Source organism: Anas acuta, chromosome 9 (assembly GCF_963932015.1).
Source record: "Anas acuta chromosome 9, bAnaAcu1.1, whole genome shotgun sequence".
Taxonomy (NCBI): domain Eukaryota; kingdom Metazoa; phylum Chordata; class Aves; order Anseriformes; family Anatidae; genus Anas; species Anas acuta.
In genome coordinates, this window is record NC_088987.1 from 9412584 (window position 1) to 9438278 (window position 25695).

At 44.0% G+C, this 25695-nt stretch overlaps 1 protein-coding gene across 6 annotated transcripts in view; it reads left to right on the forward strand.

The window, feature by feature from the left end:
* The window catches only part of ABCC5 (ATP binding cassette subfamily C member 5), a 63821-nt gene extending 40035 nt beyond the window's left edge, over positions 1-23786 (forward strand). For 3 of the 6 annotated variants that reach the window (XM_068692501.1, XM_068692502.1, XM_068692504.1), the window contains 2 exons: positions 155-238; positions 2808-4702. In XM_068692501.1, coding sequence (XP_068548602.1) covers positions 155-238; positions 2808-2867 — 144 coding nt within the window. In that variant the 3' untranslated portion in view covers positions 2868-4702. Of the gene's footprint in view, positions 1-154; positions 1718-2807; positions 4703-5331; positions 6207-11500; positions 11642-12308; positions 12461-12897; positions 13015-13855; positions 14092-16263; positions 16378-17493; positions 17607-18573; positions 18683-20164; positions 20393-20554; positions 20698-21375 lie in introns of those variants that run through there. The other 3 variants (XM_068692507.1, XM_068692505.1, XM_068692503.1) reach the window with 3 other exon arrangements.
* Positions 23787-25695: the final 1909 nt, after the last annotated feature.

Consider the following 25695-nt stretch of genomic DNA (forward strand, 5'->3'; position numbering starts at 1 on the left):
GTGTGCATAAATGCACATGCTTTCACCATCTGTTGTCTCATCTAAAGACTGTCATATTTTGGCTTCTTTGCTACCAAGTTACAAGTGCAAGGGGGTGGGAATCCATTTTCTGCTGTATTTTGCTAACATATTACCTGCCTTGTTTGTTTTTTAGGTAGTGGAATTTGATACGCCGTCTGCCCTTCTGGCTAATGAGAACTCACGCTTCTATGCTATGTTTGCTGCTGCGGAGAACAAGGTCGCTGTCAAGGGCTAAAATTCAGGGCAAAGTCACTTTAATTTTGGAGAGCTGCACTCCCTGCCTGTGGCAGACCAGCTCTTCTTCCTCCTCCTCCTCGTCCTCCTCCAAGCAGATTATTGCCTTTTCATCTTTTAATTTTTAGCACAATGTGTCAAGCCAGAGAGTTTTTAAAACCATGTCAGAAGAATTCTTCATGTTTTTATTATTGTATTTATTCCATAATCATATTACTAATTTTTTGTTATTAAATGCACTCTACAAATGGCTCAGGGAGCCATAGTTATAAATGTATCAGAGGCCTATAATGAAGCTTTATACATGTAGCTATATCTATACATAATTCTGTATATAGCCTATATTTACAGTGGAAATGTAAGCTGTTTATTTTATATTAAAATAAGCACTGTATTAATAACAGTGCATATTCTTTTCTATCATTTTTGTACAGTTTATGGTACCAGAGATCTGGCTTTGTAATCAGACTGTATCAGACACCATTTTGTCTCTTACAGTTGGTCTTTTCCTAGTGCCAGATTTTCTGCGTGTCTGAGTGAAAGTGAAGCTTTGCAATAGTGTCCTTTATTGTCACATTATTGTTGTCTAGCACAGGGGAGAAGAGCACTGTGGTGTAACTCTATTGCATTGTAATTTATCAAAGCTATTTGGAGCATCGCTAATGTTCACCACGGCAGCGGCTGCTGCTTCCCATAATGCTTTCCCAAAGCAGGGTTTTTAGTGATCTCGAGTGGACAACCACTTTTGGGTCACGTTAAGGCCTCATATTTTCTCAGTGTCCTGATATAGTATTTCTTACTGTATCAGCAGAGTTTATTTTAATGCAAGCAAAGCCAAGCTCTTCCTGCTTCGCTGATCTAACACAACCAAAATCAAACTGTTCATGGAATGATGTATAACAAATTAATTGCAAAGTTCAAATCGTACCCTGTATGCTAGCAGGAAAGCCTTTCCAAAGTTGCTCCAGCTGACTGACTCCTTTATCTTGAAGCTGCTAACACTCCTCAGAGGTTTAGGTTGGCTTTCGTTGGCATGGGTAACACTAACTCTTTGTTCTGCTAACTTACACTAAGGTTAAACAACATGAGTATTTCCTGTTTCTTTATTGCACACTTGTTAAGGAAACAGTCCCCCACCCCACATCTTCTGGAGCTTTAAGCAGGTTCCTGCTGATCAGGATGTAACACTGGTGTAGGATGTTGTTTTCTTACTGTGAAGAGACCTACCTCAGGTTACTAGGTCCTGTGTAGTACGTTGCCATGATCACTGTACACCATCCCTGTTTTATGGGACCTGTGGCCCAGGTGGGCATGGTCGCTCCTATAATAGCCGTGACTTATTGAATGGTCAGCGTTGCATGTCTTTGTCAACTTGGACATTTTGTAGCCTTAGCATGTTTGCAGAATGTCTCGTCGAGGCAAAAATCTGAAAAGTAAATAAAACTATTTTGGGTTTTGTAAATTTTATTGGCTTAAGTGGTTTGTTTTGAGCACATAAATCACTTCTCACTGTTCTAAGCCCTAGGGGAAATTTTGCAGGCTTTTTTTTTTTTTTTGGCTATGCACTTTGGCCTGATTTTTTTTTTTTTTCCTTCAGAGTGTAAGTTTCTTTAAAAACGTGGTGGGTAAATTTTGTGCCTTCCAGCACGGGGGTGGCTTGCTATGTATGTTTGTGTTGAGTAGGACAGGGAGTAATAATTTATGGTACAAGTATTCAGGCCAAGTAGCAAGAGGGAGGTCAGATGGAATACAGAAGATCCTTCTTAGCCAAGATTTTTCCACATTTTTCACCTACGGGTGTTACTGTAAATAATGTGACGTGACTGCAAAGTCACAGCAAAGAGCATTTCTGTCTACCGCTATCACAGGCAAAACTATACAGAGCTTAGACTGTAGCTTGAAGGTAGCAGCACATAAAGCATTATTTGTTATACTTCTTAAGTCTTGTCCTGAGCAAGAATTAAGTAGCACAGATCTTATCCTGCGTACTGGCCTGAGACCAAGCTTACTCTGTGGCAGGTGCTGGCCACTGTTTTACTCAGTGTGCCTCAATTCAAAGGGACAGGTAATGGATCTCTCTCCAAAGAGCACCTAGCTAAGTGGAGGGGGGTGTTCCATTCTGACTAGGATGTTAAGGACAAAAACAAGCTGGAGGGAGCAGGGGTGCTGGGCCACAGATGTAATGCCCTGCTTCTTTCCTAAAAGTAGATTTGGGTACAACCTGAAGATGAAAGCTGAATATGTTAAAGAGGGAGAGAGCATGGAATGTGTCTGCCTAAGACTGGTTAGAAGTTCAGTCAGTTGTCATTTGCAGCTGTGTTGTCTTGGGCCCTGCAGAACTGACTCTACTGACTCTATCCCCATGAACTTTGGTATTTGCCTTGAGTAAAAAAAAAAAAAAAAAAAAAAAAAAAAAGGAAAAAAAGGGCTAATGTACCAACTGTTCAAGTGCCACTGGGGTCAAAGTGTGACTTCGTTTTGCAGCTAAGGCTGAGCTATTGGCAGTCTGGTCACAAGGAGCAATCCTGATCTTGTCCTCCTTCTTCTTCCAGGCTGGGAGTTCCTCCAACTTTGTCGATGCCAGCACTGGCTCTTGCCTGGTCCAGCAGTGAGCCAGTTCAGAAAGCTAACTTGCAGAAAGTTCACCTTCCAAAAGCAGGAATGCTGTACAAAGGAGGAGACAGCAAGGCACACCTGGAAGGGAGGCGAAGCGGGGCTGCTCGTTTTAGTAGGTGCTAACTATCACACTAGCTTAGCTATGAGAGGAAACCGTGCTCAGGATTCATTGCATCGAACTGCTGCTTACCAGTCATGCTCTCCTAAAATGGTGAATACTTTTTTTGCTGCTTCAGTGAGCTGAAATAGCTCGAGATATTAAACAAGTGTCTGCAATGGAGCAGGCAAATGGTGACATGTGGACAGCAGGGATTAGCTCAACTGTGTCATTAAACCTCAGTCCCAGCATTGTTACTTTAGATATAAGGAGATAAACTGCCAGAAGAAACATTCTTTCTGCTGTAATCTCTTAACTGCTTCGTTTGGCACTTGTCTCACAGATAGTACGGAAGTATTGCTTCTCGTTTGGGTAGCAGTAAATTTTACTGGCTTTCGTCCTGAACCATAGGAGCAAGCTGAAACCTGGCCCAGAGCCCTGTCACTGACATGGAAAGAAGAAACACCGATATTTACAACGAGACCGAAATATCTCTTTTGAAGTATTCTACGAGGGGTTGTTGATGATGGGAACTTTCAGAAATCGGGTCCTGCATTAGAATGTGTAGTGTGATACCCCAGAGATTTCACCCTGCAAGGAGCAGAATGAGACTGTAGGACCGGGACTGGGAATTTCCTTAAAGGGATCTTACCCAAAATAGCACGAAGATAACACATCCTTCTTACATAGCAAAGGACATGGCCCAAGACCAACAGATGGGTGACTTGAGAGAGATTTACTTCAAATAATTTTTGTGTTTGCTGTATGGGCCTTGGGAATTTAGTTGCATCCATTTTGTTCAGACACAAGCGAGTGCAACAGATCCTGATTCATTATCCTAAGTTTAGAAACTCTTAGGATGTGTTTCTGCTTGTCTGATCTCGCCTGAGTGGGAACACTGTGCTTGTTTGCGATGTCAATCAAAATGGAGGTAGGAGTTTTCTAAAATTGCCCAGTGGCATTAATGTGCAATTAGATTGGTATAATTGAGTCCAAAGTCAGGCCCCGAAGTTGTGCCAGTTTGAATGCCTAGGGAGCTTCACCATTCCCTATGGTGAAGGTCATATACGGTCAGATCCGGAGGGGCTGGGGCTGTGGTCTGTATTCTGCCCCTAGATGGAACCCAGAGGAGATCAGGCAGTCTTAGAACATTGCTGGGAATAAAAAAAGGAGAAAGCGCTATTATTTTAAAAGACGAATTGTATGAATGAGATGAGGAGAAAGGTAGCAAGAGGAAAGAGTGAGTGCAGAAAATTTGCTTTACAAGAGGAGGATGTGGAATAAAAATGTCAGGACAAAAAGTTCCTCTTAAAAAGGGACTGGGTGAGGACAAAATTGCTTCTTGAAGATGCTTCAGAAGAATATAATGAAAAGATCCAGGGTAGTTGTAGTGCCCTTATCAGCCAAAGAACTTTTCTGAATGTTGCCTTGTTTTTTCACTGCAACCACGGTGTGTTTTACTATGACCAATCACAAAGGTTTTCTTTATAGTCCCAGCTTCACCTAGGTCTGGGATAATTCTGTGATTTGTTTTGCCCTTGCTTCAGCTGGAGGTGGCAGCCGCGTTGTGCTGGTGCCACAGTTACCCCCCTAAGTATGACGTGAATGGACACTCAACTGGAACATGATGTAATGCTGCTGCCACTACTGTAAGGCTTGGGAGGCTTTGAGAATGCACCACTACGGGTTCGTTAAACCCACAACCATGTAATAAATGTTCCTGTGTCATCCAAAGACATGCCTTGGAGATTCAGCGGGGGGGGGGGGGCTGAGGTAGGCAGAGTGGAAATAATGTACGGAACAATACGCGGGGCCAGGCTGAGCTCCTGTATGCCGCTCTAGGGCTGCATAGTGCCAGCAGCACCCTTCCTTCCAGCTCAGTCCCTCCACACACACAAAACCAGGCGGTTGTATAAAAAAATCGCAGCCTGGCCTCTCCAATTTAGGAAAGCAGCAGCGGGTGGCGTGTGCCTGCCTGCCTGGAGCAGCAGGGCTGGGGAAGAGGGCAGCGGGGCTTGGCCGAGCTGGGACCTGGCTGCAAAAGGGGGGCAAAAAAAAATGGGAGGAGGCGCACGGGGGGCGTGGGGCCGGCACCGGGGGGTGTCCAAGAGGCAGCACCCACGGGAGAGCAGGGCGGGGGGGGCCGAGCCGCCGGGGCTGGGGCTTGGGGGGGGCATCCCGGGGGTGCTGTGGGTGCCGTGGGGCCCCCCCGGTGCGCACGCAGCCGGTGTCCGGGGCGGGGCCGGCCTCGGGCGCCCCCCGCCGGCTCCTCTCCGCCCGGCGGCCGAGCCCCAGCTCCGCCAGCTCCGGGCACGGGCCCTGCGCGCTCCCCTCGGCCCCTTCCCCTCCCTTTCCTTTCCCTTCCCTTCCCTTCCCCGCCCCGGTCTCTCCGGCCGCTGTGCCTCCCCCCCCCGCCTGCCCTGCCCATGGATTTCACATAGCACCGGCCTCCTCCTCCTCCTCCTCCTCCTCCTTCTCCTTCTTCTTCTTCCTCCTCTTCCTCCTCCTCCACCGCTCCATGGCGGCTCCGGCTCCGCGGCCTCCCGGCCTTTGCTGCTGCCGCAAAGGTTCCGCCGCCGGTCCTGAGGCTCCACCGGCACCTCCCGAGCCTCCTCCCGAGCCTCCCCCGGACGTGGCTTCGGCTTCCAGCTCGCAGCTCTTCGGCCTCCGCCACCTGCACCTGGGGCTGGAGCTGCGGCCCGAGGCGCGGGCGCTGGCGGGCTGCCTGGTGCTGGAGCTCTGCGCCCTGCGCCCCCAGCCCAGCTCCCTGGTGCTGGACGTCCACCCGGCCCTCAGGGTCCTCTCGGCCTCCTACCGCCGGGCTCCGCTCGGAGAAGCGCCCTGCTCCTTCTCCTTCTCCCCCTCCGAGGCCTCCCCGGCTCCGCCGCCTCCTCCTCCGCCGCCTCCACCGCCTCCACCGCCGCCTCCCTGCCCTCCGCCGCCGCCTCCCTGCTCCGCCAACCCTCCGGCCACCGCCACCTTCCTCTCGGCTCCCTGCATCGCTGCTCCCCCCGGGGATCCCCTCGGGGACCCTCCCGGTAGCCCCCCGCCCGCCGTCGAGCCCCCTCCGCCGTTGCCCGTCTTCGCTCAGCCTCCGGCCGCCGCCTGCCCGTTGGGTTTCAGAGTGGATCCCTTCACCGACTACGGCTCGGCCCTCACGCTCTCGCTGCCCGCTGCCCTCCAGCCCCACCAGCCCTTCCAGGTCATCGTCCGCTACACCACGGCTGACGGCCCTGCTGTGAGTAATGGGGTCCCCTCTGAGGGAAAAGGGGTGGTGGGGAGGCTGGGGAGAAGCCCTGCTCCCCGTAGCGGGGGCTTCGCTGCTCTTATAACACTCTTCTCCCCCTCCTCGAACCCCTGTCCGAGTTCGTCAGGACACCTCGTGTCATGAAGGCTAGGAAAGAGCTCCAACATCATCAGGGCCAGGCTAGGAAAGAGCTCCAACACCACCAGGTCCAACCATCACCCTGCTGCCAGTGTCACCCGCTAAACCACGTCCCGCGTAACCTGCAACTAAGTCTTCCTGTGGTGGATTTTATATTAGTTTTTGCTAGATGCTGACAGAGGCAGGCCTCACGCACCCAGGTTTGTATTCTCACCGGCCACGGTGGTGCTGGAGGTGCGGAGGAGATGCTGCTCGTTCCTCCAGGTCACCCCTGGACAAGGGATGAGGAGTGGCCCAACGGGGCCATGCGAGGTGCTTGCCTGTCCCTGGGCTTCTCTTCTTCAGAATCAGGAGGTTTTGTGAATTCTTTCCCTTGTTTGAGTCCCCCAGTGTTCAGAAGTGCTTCGCTGTCTGCACCTAAAAGGCCAGGAGCACCTAAATCTTGCATCTTGGGGAAGTTATGACAGTGAAAATAGATCAATTACCACTGAAACAACAATCCTACAGTTGCTCTGTAGCCTGTACTGTTTTGAAATCTAGTGAGAAAGATTCGTGGTCCATATGATCAAAACCTATTTCCAAAAGGAACGGCTTTACGAGGGTCTTGCAACTTGGATGCCTCCGTCTTACCTAGCAGGACGGGCTGTCAGCCTGCTGGTTTGGTGTTGCTGTTGCATTGGTCAAAACGAGTACATGCAGAGATCTATCTGACTATTGCAATTTGTTTAACAAGAACTGAGTGTGTTGCCAGCATGCAACATAATCCAGGAGCAAGTATGTACTAGGCCACAAATTTACAAAAAGGAACATGTTGCTGGAGAGAACAAGCTTGATGGATCTTCTTCGGATCTGATTTTAGTCCCAGGCTGAAACTTGAGAGAGTAACTTCATCCTTAATTGTCTGGGCAGGCTTAGTGTGCTGCCTCACTCTGGACAGTGAGTTGCACATGAAGGATTTTATTGACAGAAGCTTCCTTCTGTAATACGTTGACCTTTCAGCATGCTGGCCCTTCCCTAAAGTGGAAAAAGGAGATGAAAATCGAGTGCACTTCAAATTCTAACCCACTTGTACCTGAGGATAGCATTCCCTTTCACCTCTGGAGCGGTGTCTTGGTACTTCCTTGTACAGCACTGTGCTGTAGTGCCTGTGCTCCAAAGAGGTACATGGGAGATGTCTTTCAGGGCCCATTCAGAAAATCCTGCTCTTTAATTTTATTTTTCAAGATTTGTTTTGTCTGCTCTATGCCTTACTTAGGGTAGGAAGGCTCTCAGACTAATTTGATGTTGCTGTGTGCTCTGTGATCATCCTCAGTCTGGCTGAGCCATACCTCCTGTGGTGCGTGATAACACACTTTCCTCCTCTTGAACAGATGCTTTCATTTTAGGCTAGCCTGCGCTTCTAACACAAACTGTACCACATTTCCTAGCTTCCCCTCTATTGTAGATTTTGGCTGGCGAAATATTTGTCCTCAAGCAGCACCTGTTCCAGCCCCTCATGTTTCTTTTGAGCTATCTTTTTAGCACCACAGTCACTTGGTATGGTGGTGGTGCTGTCTGTCACTGCTGTTTTTCAGCCTAGCCTTTAAGAGATGGGTGTGAGTAACCCCTATGGGTGAGGGTGAGCTCACTTATTCTCATCCCTAGGGTGTTTCTTTGTGGTCCCTTTTCTCTGTGCAGCTTCACAGCGTTAGACCTCCCTCTTTCCAAAGTTCTATTTTCCGTGGCCTTTCTCTGAGTATAATCTTTTTGTGTCAGCGTTTATTTTCTGCAGGACTTTAGTGTGCTCCTGGGACCTATAAGGCAGTAAATTCATGTTTCAGTGCAGCCCGGGCGTGTTGGCAGTGAGGTTGCCAGGACAGACAGTAGCCTGTTTAAAATTGGAAACCTGTTGCCTTGATATGCTCGCTTTGAGCCATCTGGATATGTTAGTTGACTGTCCCATTATTCCTCGCGTGGAGGAAGGAGCCAAGAGCTCTGGGTGTTTGATGGACACTGGGAGACAGCTGAGAGATTAAAGCTGCCTTTCGCAGGGCGTTCCAGCTCCCTGTGCTGTTGGAAGCCGTATGCTCTGGATGTCACCTTTTCGTTTCAGGAGCAAGACCGTCATGAACACCGTGTATCTCATGGTGTAGGCTGAAGTCATGATGCTCAGGTGTATCAGGGAAAGCAGTTCAGCTTTTCCTTCCCTTCTTTTCACTCAACCTTACTTCTCGGTCCTACAGATAGTCTTTTGTAAGATTTTTGTTCTCTTTCCCTTTAGAAAAATCTGTGCCTGTCTTATACCCACTCTGCTATACCTCCTATTTTGCAGTGTACATGTTAACACCAGTGCTGTCCTTTCCACAAGAGCCTTACAAGCAAACCCTGCTCTGTTCTGGCATTAAGAACCATGAGCTGCTCCGCAGTGTGTGGGCAGGGGGAAACCCTCTGCCCTCAGCCTCTGTTGGGCAGAGGATTCAGGCAGCAGCAGTTACATGAAATGCTCTGTAAGAACAGCTTTAACGTGTGAAGCAGCCTCTCTGCTGTACAGATGAGAAGCTAGGTAAAGGTGGTGAGCGCTGTGATGCTGCCCCTTAATTTTCCTAAGGGGAGCACAGGGAGAATTTGGATGTAGAGTAAATGGGGTTGTGTATAACGCTCTGCCCCATACCCTGCTCCAGCTCCCTGCCCCCAGCAGTGCCCTGCTGCCTGCACTCCTTTCTGGGAGCTGCTTCTGCTCATTTTCCCCCCGTCCTGCCTCTGTCCTGCAGCACAGCCCGGTCTATTTATATTACAGATCTATTTATATTGTTTCAGGATAACTTTCATCATTGTTCCAAGTGCATCTGGAAAGAGAGACGGAGGATTGCCGTGTGGCTGCAGACATTAGGAAACAGGGGAAAAAAATACTTCATCCTCTGCAAACGTTTTTTCCTTTTGGCCTGTGGGGCTGGTGCTTCATTTAACTTCAACCAAATGTCAAATAAAGGGAGACTAGTTGAAAAGAACTTGTCATTAATTTATGGAGGTTCTTGTAAACAAGAATTAACTTCTCAGTTCCCCTTTGCTTCCTGCTTATGTTTTCTTCCTGCGCTGGTCAGGGGAACTTCCCCTTATCTCTCTCTGCCCTAAAGACATTGCCTGTCAACCTTTTTTCCACCCTACTCTAGTGTTATAGCTTAGTTCTAGTGGTGTCTTATCTCCCTCTTTTCTCTGTTAGCCTTTACAGTCTCTCAAAAAGCAAAGGAAGTAAAACCTTTTGAAGGTGAGGCTCTTCAGCGAGGCCAACATTGTAAGTCAGGCGTTTTGTGATACGAGCACACAAATAGCCGATAGGAGGAGCGTTTGTAGAAGTTGACATCAGGGCAGCTCTTTAAAAATTTACTTTCTGAGGCTCCTTCCTGGATTCCTCCCTGGTGGGGGAAGCTTTTGGTTTCAAGCTATTGGTTTTAATGAGGTGTTTATCCCAAAATGCCTCCTGGAATAGCTGTTCCCAGTTCCACAGTGTTGTATCGCAGAGAAGATCCTCATTGCCATGGCATGTAGGTACCCATGGAGTGGGAAGCAGGAGCTGTGAAGCACACCTCAGCCACAGCCTCAGGATTTGGCCGGTGATCCACCAAAACACAGCACACGGATGTGAAGAGTCGCACAGCCCTTGATAACAGGAGCAGCCAGGCTGATCATAAATCCCAAGATGAGGCTGCTGCTCTGAGATTAATTTTACTTTTAGATAGTTTTACATCTTGTAATGCCTCCTGCCCAAAAATACACGCTTCCACATTTAGCAGTGGAAGTGTGAAGCTCTATATGAATAAATGAATGCTGCTGACAGCATCTTGCCTTGCCTTGCCTTTCCCTGGTCCCCTGGGGTTCTGCTGAAGTGGATAATTTGGGAGAGCAGCATGTTTGCATCAGTATAGAAGATTCAAAAGGCAAGGTACAAGATAACAAAGAATAATCTTATAGGACTGAGGGGGAGAGAGAAAACTTTGCCTTCCAGAAAACAGAGAGGTTAACTAGGAGACAGAATTGTAATATGCCATTAAAATCAGGGCACATAATACATGGACTTCTCTTCTGTAAGCACTTCATTTTGTTCTCTTGATGACCAGAAATGAACCAGTGTCTGCACTAACTGCTGTTCCCTGAATTCAGATTTATTGGTTGCTTTGATCTGAGCATTCAGCAGACTCAGAAGCTTTATTCCTTGCGCTTGACTGTTCCCAAGACTTCGAGTGGTTCCAACTTTATTGCAAGTTTCACAATATTTGATATTTTCCGTAAAAGTTCAGCTCCAGAGTTCTAGGATTACAAGAAAATCCTTATTTAAAATCGTTCTTACACTTCAAAGTTGGAGGCAGGGAGCATGCGAAAGCATAAACATTACATTTGAAATGGAAAAACCCAAAAGGCAAATAACTGCGCTTTTTCATATCGTTCTTAACATGTTCTAATGATTCGCTGGGGTCTGACTCATGATTTATTTGCTGTTTGATACTGAAAATTGACATGCTCAGTGGAGGTTTTTTTGTGTGTGTGACCACCCAGAATCTCCTTATCCGCTCTGTAGAAAGAGGCCTCCAGTGTCATTGACCAGATGTTTCTTACATATACTGACTCTTTCCCATAGTGTCAAAATGTTTGATGCTTCAGCCAGCAGGGCAGTGTCAGGGTCAGAGATAATGCTGTGTACACTGTTCGGCCTCAGGTTTTTTTATTTATTTTATTTTATTTTTTTGCTTGCACTACCTGGCCCCTACTATTCCTGTTGATGTTGAACGACAACACGAAGATACTCAGGGCACTCCCTCTGAGAAGCGGGTGGTGTGGCTGTTTGCTAGGGACTTGTTATTAACCAAGTAAATCAATATAACAGGAACAGTGAATGGCTGGAAGACTCAGTGTTCCCTGATACTACTCAGTGTGCCACTGACACAGTGAGAAACTACTCTGAGCAGCCATGGCAAATAAACAGTGGTAGAAAGCTGTTCTGTTAGAAATGGAAACGTGCCCTGTGCTAGGCATGCATCTGGGGAGCCAAACAGCTGGGGAGCTTCTCCTCCACCACAATCCTCTTGATTTCAGATTTTGTTTCCTGACAGTTCAGCCATGTGATTTTTTTTTTTTCTCTTCCCTCACCTCTTCTTCACATCATGTTCCAACAGATCTGGTGGCTGGATCCAGAACTGACGTATGGCAATGCCAAGCCATTTGTCTTCACGCAGGGCCACTCGGTGTGTAACCGCTCTTTCTTCCCCTGCTTTGACACACCAGCAGTGAAATGCACTTATTCAGCTACTGTCAAGGTAAGGGACAAATTGGTAAAATAGTTAGTGGAGCAATTAGCTGCCCTTGACTTGTGAAAGCATTGTGACATTGTGCTTGTATATATGATATAAAATATACATTATGACATTACATATTATAAAAAATAGGGGATTTTTTAGATCCCATGTTCTGGTTCTTGAAATAGAGTCAGAGTACTGCCACAAAGCAACTCTGCCTGTCACGCTGAAGTCTTTCATTCCCAGTACTCATACTGAAAGAGTAACCATGACATGGACAATGAGAGAATTTGGTTTGTTGCTTCTAAGAGTGGTTACTGGTGATAATACCCAACTGTATTTAATTGATTCTCAAAAGGAAAAAACACATTTTTATGAAAAAAGCAGCATCAAATAATGTTGCATTTTTTGTAGGCGGCATCATTTGATACGTGGGCACTTTTGGGGCAGGCATACAGTTGGCCTAAGTACCCATGAAATATAAGAGCAGTAATATTTTTGGTTGGTATGTTTTCATGGCATGTATAGGTTGTGGTACAAAAAAAGAAAAATCAGAAATCTTCTATTTTCCATGTTTTCTAAATGATTGATTTTCTGGTCTATAACAAAAAAAGACGTACATTAAAAACAATGAGATCTTCAGCCTTGGCCATTTAGTCAGTTGGTGTGTGTGATGTTGGTATTTCAGGCTCCAGCAGGCATGCAGGTGTTGATGAGTGCCACTCAAAGCACCTACTTAGAAGATGAAGGTGTCTATCAGTTTTACATGGAATACCCTGTTCCTGCCTACCTAGTGGCCCTGGTGGCAGGAGACCTTATACATGCAGACATAGGTCCAAGGTAAGATTTGCAGCAAGCTGATTTTTCTTTTTGTGTCTCTGTGCAGTGCTTCATGTTACGTTCAATAAATTCTTTAAGTCATCAGTAAGGGAATGGTGGGGGCCATAAGCTGTGAGCATTCAGAGTTTGAGCTTTTAGCTGGTTGTAAAGAACTTCATGGCATTGTGCTCATTGTATTTTTCTCTTCCATAAACGTTTCCTATTGTCCGTAGTAATAATTACAGCTACTTACCTCATTGCTGTAAGGTGTTTTAAGGGATCTTTCATCATCTTTTACCATGTATCCAGAGACAGCTGACCTAGGAAGGCCTCAGTTTGATGTGAGACCTTTTAGCACTATGACCATAAATGGAAACCTGGTGAGAAGGCAGGCTATTCTTTCTAAGAGATAATTCAGTTTGTTAAAGTATCACCTGATGTTTTCTGTTTTCTGACAGGAGCAGAGTGTGGGCAGAGCCTTGCCTGCTGCCAACAGCCATCAGCAAGCTTTCTGGCATGGTGGAGCGCTGGTTGACTGCTGCAGAGAGTCTGTACGGGCCATATATTTGGGGGAGGTGAGTTTAGTAACTCCCAGGAAAATATTGTAATGTAATCCTGACGATGCTGAAAACCTCACTCATTACAGACTTATTGAGAGTCTTAGCCCCAAAAAATAACATGAATAGTTTATGAAGTTAAGCTTGGCTGTGCATTAAAAGAAAGTGTTTCTGAGAGAATATTTTCATTCTTTGAACTGAAGATGTTTACAAAGGCTTCCTATATTTATTCACTAAAGGTAATCAGGAAGAAAGTGTTGTTGTTAACCCACCAAATGTTGTTTGAAATGGTCTGAGAACAAGACCCAGTGTCGTGTGCCAGTGCTGTTCATTGGTGAAGAAAATCAGGAAACAAAACAAATAGTATTGTTATGTTCTGAAGCAGAGGGACTAGTGTCACTTTGCTGACACCGCAGGCACATGAAATCAGCTCATTCACTCAGCAGCTTCCCAAGCTCTCTCTTTCCTGGAAGCCTCTGGGGTAAAGATTTATTTGTATATGTGGGTAGTGTATGTAAACATAGTGGTTCTGGCTATCAGATAGACAACTTGTGATGAGTTTGCATGTGTGAAGGGAGCATAATGCTTCTGGGAAGTGCAGGATCTGCTGCACGTGGAAAGACTGTCTAGCCTTACGTCCAAACCTGAGCAGCTTTTTGGTCAACAAAATCAAAGTCTGTGATTCCCTGATCAGAAGAATTCGGCATCTCTGGTTTAGAAAGCTGGTTCCTGGAATCACAAAAACTCTTAGAGCTTTCTGTAAGGGGGAAAAAATGTTTGTGTGTACGTCTTTTGAAATAGCTGCAATTTATGTCTCTTTTTTCTTTCTCTTTTCTCTCCTCTCTCTCTGTAATTTTAGATATGACATTGTTTTTCTTCCTCCATCCTTCCCCATTGTTGCCATGGAAAACCCATGCCTGACTTTCATCATTTCTTCCATTCTGGAGAGCGATGAGTTTTTAATCATTGATGTCATTCACGAAGTTGCCCACAGCTGGTTTGGAAATGCAGTCACCAACGCTACGTGGGAGGAGATGTGGCTGAGCGAGGGGCTGGCCACATATGCGCAGCGACGGATCACCACCGAGACCTATGGTATAGCTGCAGAGATGTTTTTCTTTGTGATGTGTCTAACTAATAATTGAGAACTGGCTGAATGAAATATTTGCCTTGGGAGCTCAAAAGGCTGTTGGGAACTGTATTTTGTTCTTGTTCTGGAACATAAGTGGCCCAAACTTTGCTTTGAACATCTTGGATGCTTACAGTCTGAGGTTTTCTTGGCTTTGGGATGAATAAATACTTGATACGGTAACAGGAACTTTGGATGAGGTGTGTGTTAGCACAAGGCTTGAAGGAGATCTGTAGGAACTTTGGCACTGCCGTTGTGTACCAGGCAGGGGTTCACCTGTCAGACCAAGGTGAGCAGCGGCTACATCTGAGAAGTAAAAAAATTTATTACGGTTATATTGTGAAAAAAACTGTCCTCCAAACAAGTTTGTCTAATTCTGGTCAGTTAGTAGTTAGCTACTGCTGGAAAGAGTGAGGTAATAGCCCTTATCAAAGAAAATATACACTTACAGAGCTGTCTGTTTGAGGCTTTGTGTAGATCCATAGAGCCTCACCTTTGGCCGCTTTTATCAGCAAATTTCATGGGTCAATTGTATGGTACTGTCCTTAGAATATATAAGTAATAAAACATTCCTATTGCTTTTATTTTTTTTTCTGTAAATCTTGGCAGCAAGAGTGTTTGGAAGCTTTCTTTTATATTCATTTACACTGTTTTTGGAGATGAGATGATGATTATGAAGTTTAGATGCTCTTAGCATCTATGGAGATGTTGCTATGTGCAGTGTCTGTCTTTGAAAGCTGTTTTATGCTCAGTAACTCTCAGTGGCTAGGACTGTTCTAACATGTCATGTTATATAACACATGGCAATGATACGAATTGGTCAGAAGATGCTGACCTCTTTCTCTGTCCCATCTTAGTCCATCTCTCTGACCTAAGACAAGGTCCTTGTTTGTAGTCTCTTGAAATTTAGGATTGGTTGTTTCAAGAAGCAGTTGTTCAGGAAAGTAAGAAATGCCTTTCCTTGCGCCGCTCCTTAAAAAGCTCTTTTTGCATTCTGTTTTGTTTCAAGGACAAACCTCTGATCTAAATCTTGCCATTTCTGACATCATTTCTGGCATATCTTCTGCTGTTAATAAAAAGGCGTTTTCGTAATGACATTGTTTACAGAAATTGGAGTCCAATGACCACCACACCTCTTGGATCTTGCTTAATCCTCCTCCCTGTTTGCAGCTTGAAGTAATTGCCTTAAACACTAGCTGTCCTGCAGGATTCTTGTTTTCTCCTGTGAAGCACATCCACCCCCTTTCTCTGCTAGTGTAGATTCATCTGTCTTCCAGAATTGTCCTGGTTCTTAATTTTTAGTGTGTTTATATCAGATTCCTATGTATACACTGAGACTTTGAGATTGAATCTACGTAACAAACACTGTTGTGGAAGTTAAGATTTAGGAAAGAAAGCTAAAGTGTTAATGGCCCTAGATGTTAAGTATCTCCTGAATGTGAGGATCTATTTTCCACAGCGTTACACATCTGCAAAGGCATAGGAAAGATTTCTTGACTTGCCAGTGTAATGCAGCTAGTTTGGCATGAAAGCACGGAATGCTCTACGTTGTGGCTAGATAGAAGAGCAGCCTGCCCTGCTGCAGCTATAAAAGAAGTCCTGCTGAGTGGAAGGTGAAAATTGTATGATACAATATGGTTAGGGTGCTAAATAAAGCTTCAGAAAGATCCACGGGATCTTTAATACTCTAGCTAAATCTAATCCTTTTCTGTTTTCACCCAGGAGGTGACATTCACTCAGTAATATCATTCACTCAGTAATATCCTTGGCACTGAATATGGAATTATATATCTACTGTTCTACCCGTGACGTTACTTTTTTGTAGCACTTGGTCACTCCTGCTCATCTTGCAAGGGCTGATAAGGTGGTGTCAGGGCTTTAAAATTCAGCATCGTTTTAAAGCATGCTGCTTTATTTTTCAGTTCAGCCTTCTGCATAATCAAAATGAGCAAATGTACCGGTTTAGGTTCTGACTTTCATTACAAATTGCAAGGAATTTTTCATGCAAGCTCCTATGACGTTAGATTACTGTGATTTTGTACTGCTGTTGTCTCTTACACCTCCAGTCACCTTTACTTTGTGCGTGTGCTAGTTCTGCAGTCTCTGTCCCACAGCTAATGTGTTTCTGTCTGGGGCAGGAGCTGCCTTCACATGCCTGGAGACTGCATTCCGCCTTGATGCTCTCCACAGACAGATGAAGCTCCTCGGAGAAGACAACCCGGTCAGCAAGCTTCAGGTTAAACTGGAGCCAGGTATTGCTCGTGGCTGAAGCTGCTATGCAAAATGTCTGGATGTTTTGCTGAATGCTGGAATACAGGCCAAAAAAAGACTAGTTTTTAGTCTTCCCTTTCTAAAAGGAATACCTTTTAGAAAGGAATTTACTAAAGGAATTTACTAAAGGAATACCTTTAGTATTCCTTTTAGCATATAAAAGGAAAAGAAAAAAGGGAATGCTAAAAGGTATTTAAAAAAAAATAAAAAGACTGGCTTGTAAACCAATCTAAATGTAAATAAAGAAACTTAAATTCAGGTTTTCTTCAAAATTGGTTAACTCATCTTTATAAAGACTGTTCTGTTCTTAAACAGAACAGATTCACTGGGCAGAAACCAAGTATGAAAAACTTCTGCCTTGAAAGTTTCGTGGCTTTGAGCTTCTGAAGCTGTAAAATTAAATAGTTTGTAATGGAAAATACTTGGAAACATCTAATTCTGTGCTATTGAATCTTCTGCTTTTTGTGTGTTTGTGTAAGACCTGCATGTGCATGCATAAGCATACAGATATACATATACTTGGTCTCCTGAGTGAGTTATGCACTGACTGTTAGGGGCTGTTTGATTATCACCTGAGCTAGATAAATGGTGGAGTGCAGTACTGATAGTTCTTGAGTTTTGTCCTGATCGCTGGAGATGTGAAGCAGTCTTTAGTCTAGATGATACGCAGGCCAACCTAAAATGCAAGTAGAGGTATTATCGGAACCGAATGGAATGGAAAACTGCATTGGAAGTGTCAGAAAAGGAAGAAGTAGTGCTTACTTTACATTGATATATTTGAAAATGTGTAGCACGGTGATAAAACCCGAGCTTGACACTGGGAAAAAAAAAGTTTTTTAGTCCTCTAATTTGAAGTGACTTGTTCCATGTGGAATTAATACCTAGCTTACAATAATTGCTTTTTTTTCCAGCCTGTACACTTGGACTGCTTCTGTTAATTTACTGCCGTAAATTAAATGTACTGAGATCAGGCTTGTTCTGTTTTTAAGTCACTGCATATTTACTCTGAGATCGCTGAGGAGTAGAGACATTTAGACCAGTTGGAATTTGTGTTCTCGTTGCATAGTATCTTATAACGTTGTTGTTTCTCCTTTCAGGTGTAAATCCTAGTAACTTAATGAACCTCTTCACCTATGAGAAAGGCTACTGCTTTGTTTACTACCTGTCCCAGCTCTGTGGTGACCCAAGACACTTTGACTCCTTCCTAAGAGTTAGTGTGCACATACATATGTTTCTCTTAAGATTTATAGCTGCTTTTTTTTCCATGTTTTGTTACTGTGGCTAATTGATAGGGGTAACGAATGCAAGGGTGTCTGAAATGGAGGAGTGGGTGGCCCCTTCTGCCATCCTAGATGATTCTCTCTACACTTAACAGGTTTTTCTTGAGATTCTCATAAGTGAATGTGCTCATGCTCTTCCTTCATCTCAGATTGTGAGTTTAGGAGGTGCCAAACACAAAGTAGCTATTTATTTTTGTTACCTCCTTCCTGTGCTCCAAATAATTAGAAAGCTGTTCAGCACAGATTATCAATGACTGGAAAGATGTGACATCGTTCACTACTAAAAGGAATTGCAAAGGGCATTGTTTCCTGTATTGGGACAAGTTTGTTGTCTTGGAATACGTTTGCAATACCTATGTGAGCTATTGATTTGTTTTTGAAAAGTGACACCGCTCATTGCTTTTCTCTTTTTGATGCATACATTTTTTTCAACTCCTTCCCAACCATGCCCCATTCGGTCTTTTTTTCATGTATAGTTATATAAGTATGATTTAGTCTATAATCTGTTAGTGAATCAGACAGTAGCCAGCTGTTCTAACTTTTCACTAGTGTGAACATGAGGAAACCTTCCTGCCTTTGATATGTTAATGTATTTATGATTGTATCAGAAAAAACAAAACAAAACCACAAACCCCAAACCCCAAACTCAGCTGTCAATGTCTTTGCAGCTACCTTTTTTTTTTTTCTTTTTTCTTATTATGGTGCTTTCCTTATTTGGGAGGGAGGTGGAAAGTATTTTTTGTGTTTATTATTATATGTACTTTTTAAAACTGTCATTCATCCTTCCAAGTACTTGTCCTCACTTATCTTTTTTTTTTTTTAATTGTATATAGTGGTTATTTAACAAAAAGAAGTTATCTTTCTCCTCACCATAATTCATCCTTTTTACTGTTTCAGGCCTACATTGAGAAGTACAAATTTACCAGTGTGGTGGCTCAAGATCTTCTGGATTCCTTCCTGAATTTTTTTCCAGAGCTGAAAGAGCAATGTGTTGAGAGCAAAGCAGGTAGGATGGAGTTTAGTTACTTAGCTGTAGAAAACTGTAAGAAAAATTCTGGATAATAAATTGTATGCTTGGCTTGGAGGATGTGTAAGCAAATGCTAAGGTTGAGGCAAACAAAACACTTTGGCAATAGCCAGATGTTTGGGGTACAAATGGCTGTGATGACTTACTGTCAACCCCCTCTGTGCTGGGGAATGAGAATGTCTTATACGGCTGACAATTTTGGCATTAATTATCTGAGTGGTCCACAATGGTTTCTTAGCTCATATTTTCACATTGCTGAGTGATCAGTGCATACGAGAATAACAAATACTTAAATGCAAGGAAAAAGTGACCATACTTTGAAATTTAATTTAAATACAGAAAACGTGCTTTGTGAACTGTAACATTTTGCAAAGTCATTCACGAATATATAATCTGTTTGATAAGATTTCATCCTCCTTTAAAATCTTCTCCTTATATCTATATCTATTGGTGATTTTATATCTATTGGTGGATTTATAAAGGTCTGTAGTCTACTAGGTGCTTGCTAGACTGCTTGCTTAAAGAAATGAGACTTACATTATTCTGCTGTGTATCCTTCCTTGTAAGTAATTATTGAACCCAGTGGTAAGTTTAAACCAAACTGGCAGTAGAGTACAGCTCTTTATAACACTGAGGTCCAATGGTCTTTGTGAAAACTGGCAGCAGAGAGGTGAACATGAGTGATCTTACTGTGGGAAAAGCTGCAGCATGAGCTCAGCAGTTTTTTGTTTAATTTGGCCAACTGGTTGGCTAGTGAGGTAACCACAACATGTGGCAACTATTGCCTGACTAGTACTCAGGGGCTGCGGGAGAGAGGAGTTTTAGGGTAGATGGTGTGGAACTAGAAGTATTGCCAAGGGTTAGGAAAGTGCTGAGGTGGTAGAAGGTCATGGGGAAGAGCTCTTTGGGAAACCAAGCTCTGTTAGCTCTGCCGTTTGTGAACGGCAGAGCTAACAGAAGAAACTTGGTTTGGGTTTAGTTATTGATTGTATAAACAAATTTAAAATTGCTTTTTCTTGCTGATGGGCAGGAGAGGGGTTCAGTCAACCCTCACCTCCTTTTTTAATGAAGCAGATTTTCCCCATGTTCTTCAGTATTCCTCAAAATTCTGGGAATGAGAAATGCACAGAAAATCTTACGTTAGAACATAATTTGATCACAGATACTTGTTGGCCTGTCTGTCTTAAGAGCATGTGTGTCTCTTTTATTTACTTACTGCAACGCTGAGCTCTAGAAGACTTGTGGTTAAATTTGGCAGAGGTGTTGCTGGCCCTCTTCCAGATGTAGCGTAGGCTAGCCTGATGAGACTGCTAGGACTGTTATGTCACTGTAACTACGGGTTGGTCTGATTTGCTATTGTTAGAACCTCTCTTAACTGTGCTAGAAGCAGTCCTGAACCTTGAGACAGCCAAGCCATCTGCAGAGACTCCCGCTCGACATTTTTGGTGCTCCTCATTCCAGGACTGGAGTTTGAACGTTGGCTCAACGCTACAGGACCTCCGTTAGCTGAGCCGGACTTATCTCAGGGATCCAGTCTGACCAGACCGGTGGAGACGCTCTTCAAACTCTGGACCACTGAGCCTCTGGACTCTGCTGCTGCTGCCAGCAGCGTTGACCTCACTAAATGGAGAACGTTCCAAACCGTGCTTTTCTTGGACAGGTTGCTGGATGGGTCACCGCTGCCACATGGTGAGTACTCTGTAAGGGATGTAGAAGAGCATTCCTGGAATGACAAATTGAATTCTAAAGAGCCCCACCCCACCTTGATCTTACCATTCATTGTTCTCCGATGACCCTTGAACTTGACAAAACAGGTCATAGTTTTTTCCTCTGTGTATGTGCTCTCTTCAGAGGTGATAAAAAAGCTTTCGGAGTGTTACTCCTCTCAGCTGGACTCCATGAACGCAGAAATCCGCATCCGCTGGTTGCAGATTGTAGTCCGCAATGACTACTACCCAGACCTTTACAAAGTTCGTCGCTTCTTGGAAAACCAGGTACTAAGTGCTGGATTAAAATCACTGCACCTCTCAGTGCATGAGACATGTGCATGAGACATGCGACGTGAAAGACCTTGGAACTTCTGCTTCCTGGCCAAGTGTAGACCAGGTGTGTAGCGAAGGGGCCGAGCATGGCTCACCTGCTAGCGGGTGGGGAGGAACGGGCAGATGTAATCTGAAATGCCTACAGATAGTCTGTGCTTTTCTAGCCTAACTCATACCCTTGTCCCAGCTCTGCCCAGTGCATTTTTGCATTGCTTTACAGCAGCCCTGGCTTTTCCAGAGCAGAAATTTTCACAATACTAAATCATGTGATTGTTTGAATATTTACACTTCAAGCAAGGCTAGGGCTCATCAAATTCCTTTCAGTGGTTTTTATCGTGCAGGAGCAAAAGGTTAATGCATGTGTTCGCTGTGGCCTCTTCTCCTTGGCCTTTTAAATAGCTCTGTTATTTGTGTGGAAATAGCTCAGTTGTAGAGAGCAAGTGGTTTTTGATTATCATTCACATATAACTTTGCATTAAACTAATCTAGAATAGACTCAGCTATCTTTTGAAGAAATGTGTTGCTTGTCTTCAACCTGAATTCATTTAGGGCTGTTGGAGTATAGCTGTAGAAGAGCTGAACCTCTTGACTTCTGTTAGAGTGGTATTATCCAGTTTTCCTTTTTTGCAGATGTCTCGGATGTACACAATTCCACTTTATGAGGACCTTTGCACTGGCACACTCAAGTCTTTTGCCTTAGAAGTTTTTTACCAGACCCAAAACCAGCTGCACCCCAATTTACGGAAAACCATCCAACAGATCTTATCACAGGGCTTAAATCCACTTCCTGCCATAGACACTACAGCAGGCACTACAGACACACCAGCAATGGTGCTTGAGGACAAAGTCTCAGAGGCCACAAACGGTGCCATTTCACTCAGGGATGTTAACGTGTCTGCTTAGATCACCAGCTCGTGTCAGCCATGAAGCTTGAAAACGGGGACAGGAACAGAGGGAAGATACCAAGTGTCGCCTCCTTTTCCTCAGCCCTGCAGCTGCAGTGTGTTGCTGTAACTGGATTTCTCTCACAAAACACAAAGGAAATGTGCCTTCAAGTATCCAGCATGTGACACTGCCAGGCTTCAGAGATCTCCTTCAGCTGTGGGTTGGATGTTTTGATTAGGTTTATACCAGGCAGGGACTCCTGGGCAGTTACTTCTTCAGGGAAGGTGGATAGTTCTCTTTCCTGAGGCTCTTCTGGATGTTTTCTCCGAGGTTGTGGTTTTTGTTTGTTTGTGTTTTTTTTCCTTCTTTCTTTTCTGTTTTGTCTGAAGCCACTGAGGCATGTCCTACTTGCTGTGTATATGTTGCCGGGGAGTGTATGTGTGTCAAGCTGCCAATATCCTGACATTTGGACTGAAGTTCTGCAAAGAAGACACTCAGGAATTCTCAGTGGCAGCAGATGTGTTTTCATGTTATGCTCCTTACTGTGACAGAGGTATTGTGATTTTGGAGGTAGGGGACTAATGCTCAAATGATTAAGAAACTAATTTTAAATAGCTCCTTTTTTCCCCCATTTCCCTACTCCAAGTGGCTAAATAATAATAATGCTTTATATATATAAAAGACCAGGGGAACCTTATGATGGATTTGAAATCCTTCCATAGTTAACCCCACAGTTTTCCCTTTGCACTCAGTGGGACAAGCAATAAAGAAATGTGTAGGCTTGAATTTTCAAAAAAAAGTCAGATGAGGTGCCCAAATGCCATCAATTCTGGTACTAGCTGGATGCCTAAATCTTTTTTTGACTGTTTCAACAAGTCTAGCTGCAACCTTTGTTAATGTCGTAGCATGTGTAGCACATGCATTCATCAGATACACCGTGTGTTTTCTATTCTGTCCTTTTGGAAAAAAATAACAGGACCTCTAATTTAATTTTTTAAAAGATCCCTAGCATATGTTGGGGCTGGAAGTCAACCCTGGAGATATCCATGCTCAAATTTTGCTGCCTTGCATAACATTTGCCTGAATAACAGTTGCCCTGTCATATGATAGTCTGAGGGAAGCACTCTTTTTTGATGTGAAAATTTAAAGCCCCACTTTACTCGAGTCTGTTTTCTGACTCGTGGTGGTGGCAAGATGCCATTTCATTCACACAGCGTGCTGTTTCTCTTGATCCCTGGCCAGGCCTGCAGGATGGAGAGACTTTCTCATCTATGCCGTTTGGTCTCCAAAGCGCTGAGGGTGAAGCAGTGCTGGCTATGTTACACAGTACAGGTGATGGTTCTTGGACTCCGTGCCCCTTTCTTTTAAGCACGGATAACTGTGTGCCTCTTGGTGAGCTCCCAGCAAGCACCTCTGAGCTGACATATCAGCAGGATAGAGGACTAGTTTGACTAAAAGGCGAAACACTTGGAAGAGGCTCAGCTAACGGGGACGTGAGAGAGAATCTGTTATAAACTTTGGTGCAAATTTTAGCACTGCTATGGGGATCTGCATAGCACAGGGAGAGGGGAAATTTGGGAGATATCACCAAAAGAATCTGTTTACACCCATGCGTGGATGGGGACCTAGGTGCTGTTACTGGTTCTGCATTTTCTGGCTTTAAAGTCATTTGGACTTCACCATAGCCTTAGCCTGGGCTGAACTGGGATAAAGCAATAATGAACTCAGGCCTCTTTAGTGCTTCATTAGTTTTCAAAAATGGGCCCTCAGCATTGCTGGGCTTCAGAACTCCAGGTTCTGCTCTTTGCTCCGTGAATGGGATTACCTTTTTTGTTCTGTTTTGTTTTCCCAGAAGGGATGGAGAATGATGTTTTCTGTACAAATCTCTTTCCTTTTCGTGTGCTGTTCCATTGAAAGAGATTTGTACAAGCTGACCTTCCGCTTCCTGCGTTGCCGCTGTTGGTGCTGCGTCTCCTGGACCCCTCTGCCAGCAGCGGCAGCCTCGCCAAGCCCAGTAACCACTAGCATCTTGGAATCCCAGGCCTCTGTTTTAACACGTTTTATTTTGTGGGAGAATGTATGTGACCCTGGTTGGAATTTTTAATTTACATGGATGCCTTATGATGATTGTCAAATTAAACTAAGCTTTGTGACAAGTTGAGCCTTTTGAGCCGTTTTTCAGTGTCCCTGCGAGAGATACCTGGAAGAGGTGAGTTGGTATGTTGTCTTTATTTTGTCCTTCTCTGGAGGATGGCGGTGTGGGGTTTGGAAGCTATTTAAAAGCTGCACAGCAAGAAGTTGGAGAATTGACAAAAGAAAATAATAAAAGGTAAATATCTATGGTTACTGCAACTGAATGAAGTACATCAGATCAGCTGTGTGTTTGCATAAGCATCAAACAGAGCAGGGAAATGCTGTCTGGTCCTAACAGACTGTTTCCTGATTAAAGGATACCAGATTTAAGTAGGTGTTTCTGCTTTCATCCCTGTGAGATCCTGTCAGATGGCTATTTTGATTCAACTTGTTCTCTGAAACACAGAAATGGTGCAAGATTTTTTAGGTATTAAATGTGTAAGTATTCCATGCATCTTACTTCAGGTACTTTCGCTCCTCTTGTGAGCGGGGAGCGTACTTTTATTTTGAAGAGAAAGGGAATTGGAAGCAGGTTTTTGGAGATAAGCCTTCCTTTTGTTGACCTAAAATAAATGAATGCTTCAGGCAGCTTTCTATCTTGAATTTGTAGTAGACTTGACATTGAATGGCAAATTAGGCTGAGATTAAATAGATACTATTATTGTCCTTATCTTTGCTAGGTTAATTTCTGATCTGTTTAGTACAGCAAAAGAGTTTTGTTTAAGCAAATGCCAAGAGATTGGGTTATTCTCCTTATTTTTAAAATGAGCGCTGTTACTTTATTTCCTTGCAGTCATGAGCAGGGTGGTGTGTAGGGTCTAGTAATATCAGTTGTGAAGAAGCACTGAAGAGCCATACACTTTAATAAAATGGAATATTGCTAATTTATTTTTTTTAGCATCTCATAGCCACATGGGTTAATACATTAAGTGTAATTCCTGACAGCTACATGTATTACTCTGTTAAGCTTGTATCTGTAATTTTGCTACCATGATACATTACAGCATCCTAACTGTGCACTCCATCCCAAACATTCTATTTAAAAAAAACTTCTCATGGTCTCGTACTACAGTGACCTTGGTTGTTGTCCTTTTTGGATAACACAGGACCTTCTGTACGCCCATACTAAGCACACTTACTGCACAATTCACCTTAGGTCAAGTGCACTTCTTCAGTCTGTTTTTCCTGCTTATGTTTGTCCAAAGATAAGGCAATGTATTCAACAGTTATAAATCACATGACATTCTTTTTCACACTTTGTTATAGGTTGATAACAGCTTAAAGTTGTTATGACCAAAATATCAGTCTTTGTGTATAAAACCACAGTAGAAATCACAGTGTGAGATTTATCAAACCACTAACCTCTGAGAATTGTTTTTCTTTAGGGAAGATGCAATTTAAATGACAATTTAAAGGCTGAGTCTGTTTTCCGAGTAGCTAAAGAGAGCACTGTGATACCAGTCTTCCGTGGTATGGAAGAAATATAAAATGCTGCTCCAAAATCTCCATTAAGCAGCAGTAGGACATTGTGTGCTGCTACTCTGACACAGCAGCAACAACTGTCAGCTGCAGTACAACTAGTAATACTGCAGAGATTAAACCTGTGCCTTCCCAAATGTTTGTGATATCAGGATCCAAAGAATTGGAAGAGTTCTCCTGTGTAATTTAAAGGACTTCTGTGCGTCACCATTTGCAAAAGTACACACATGCTGGGCCCTCAGATCCCATTTAGTGGTCTCCCTGGCTCTGAACCACCACCATTTGAAGACAAGTGACAGAGGTGAACAAGGGGTTGATTAAAACTCAAAACTGTGGGAAGAGATTATGAAAATACCATCAAATAGTACTCTGTCAAAGGACAGTCTTTATTCACATGGAAATGAGCTGGCTATGTAACTGGATGCAAATCCCTTTTAACTCTAAATTTCCATG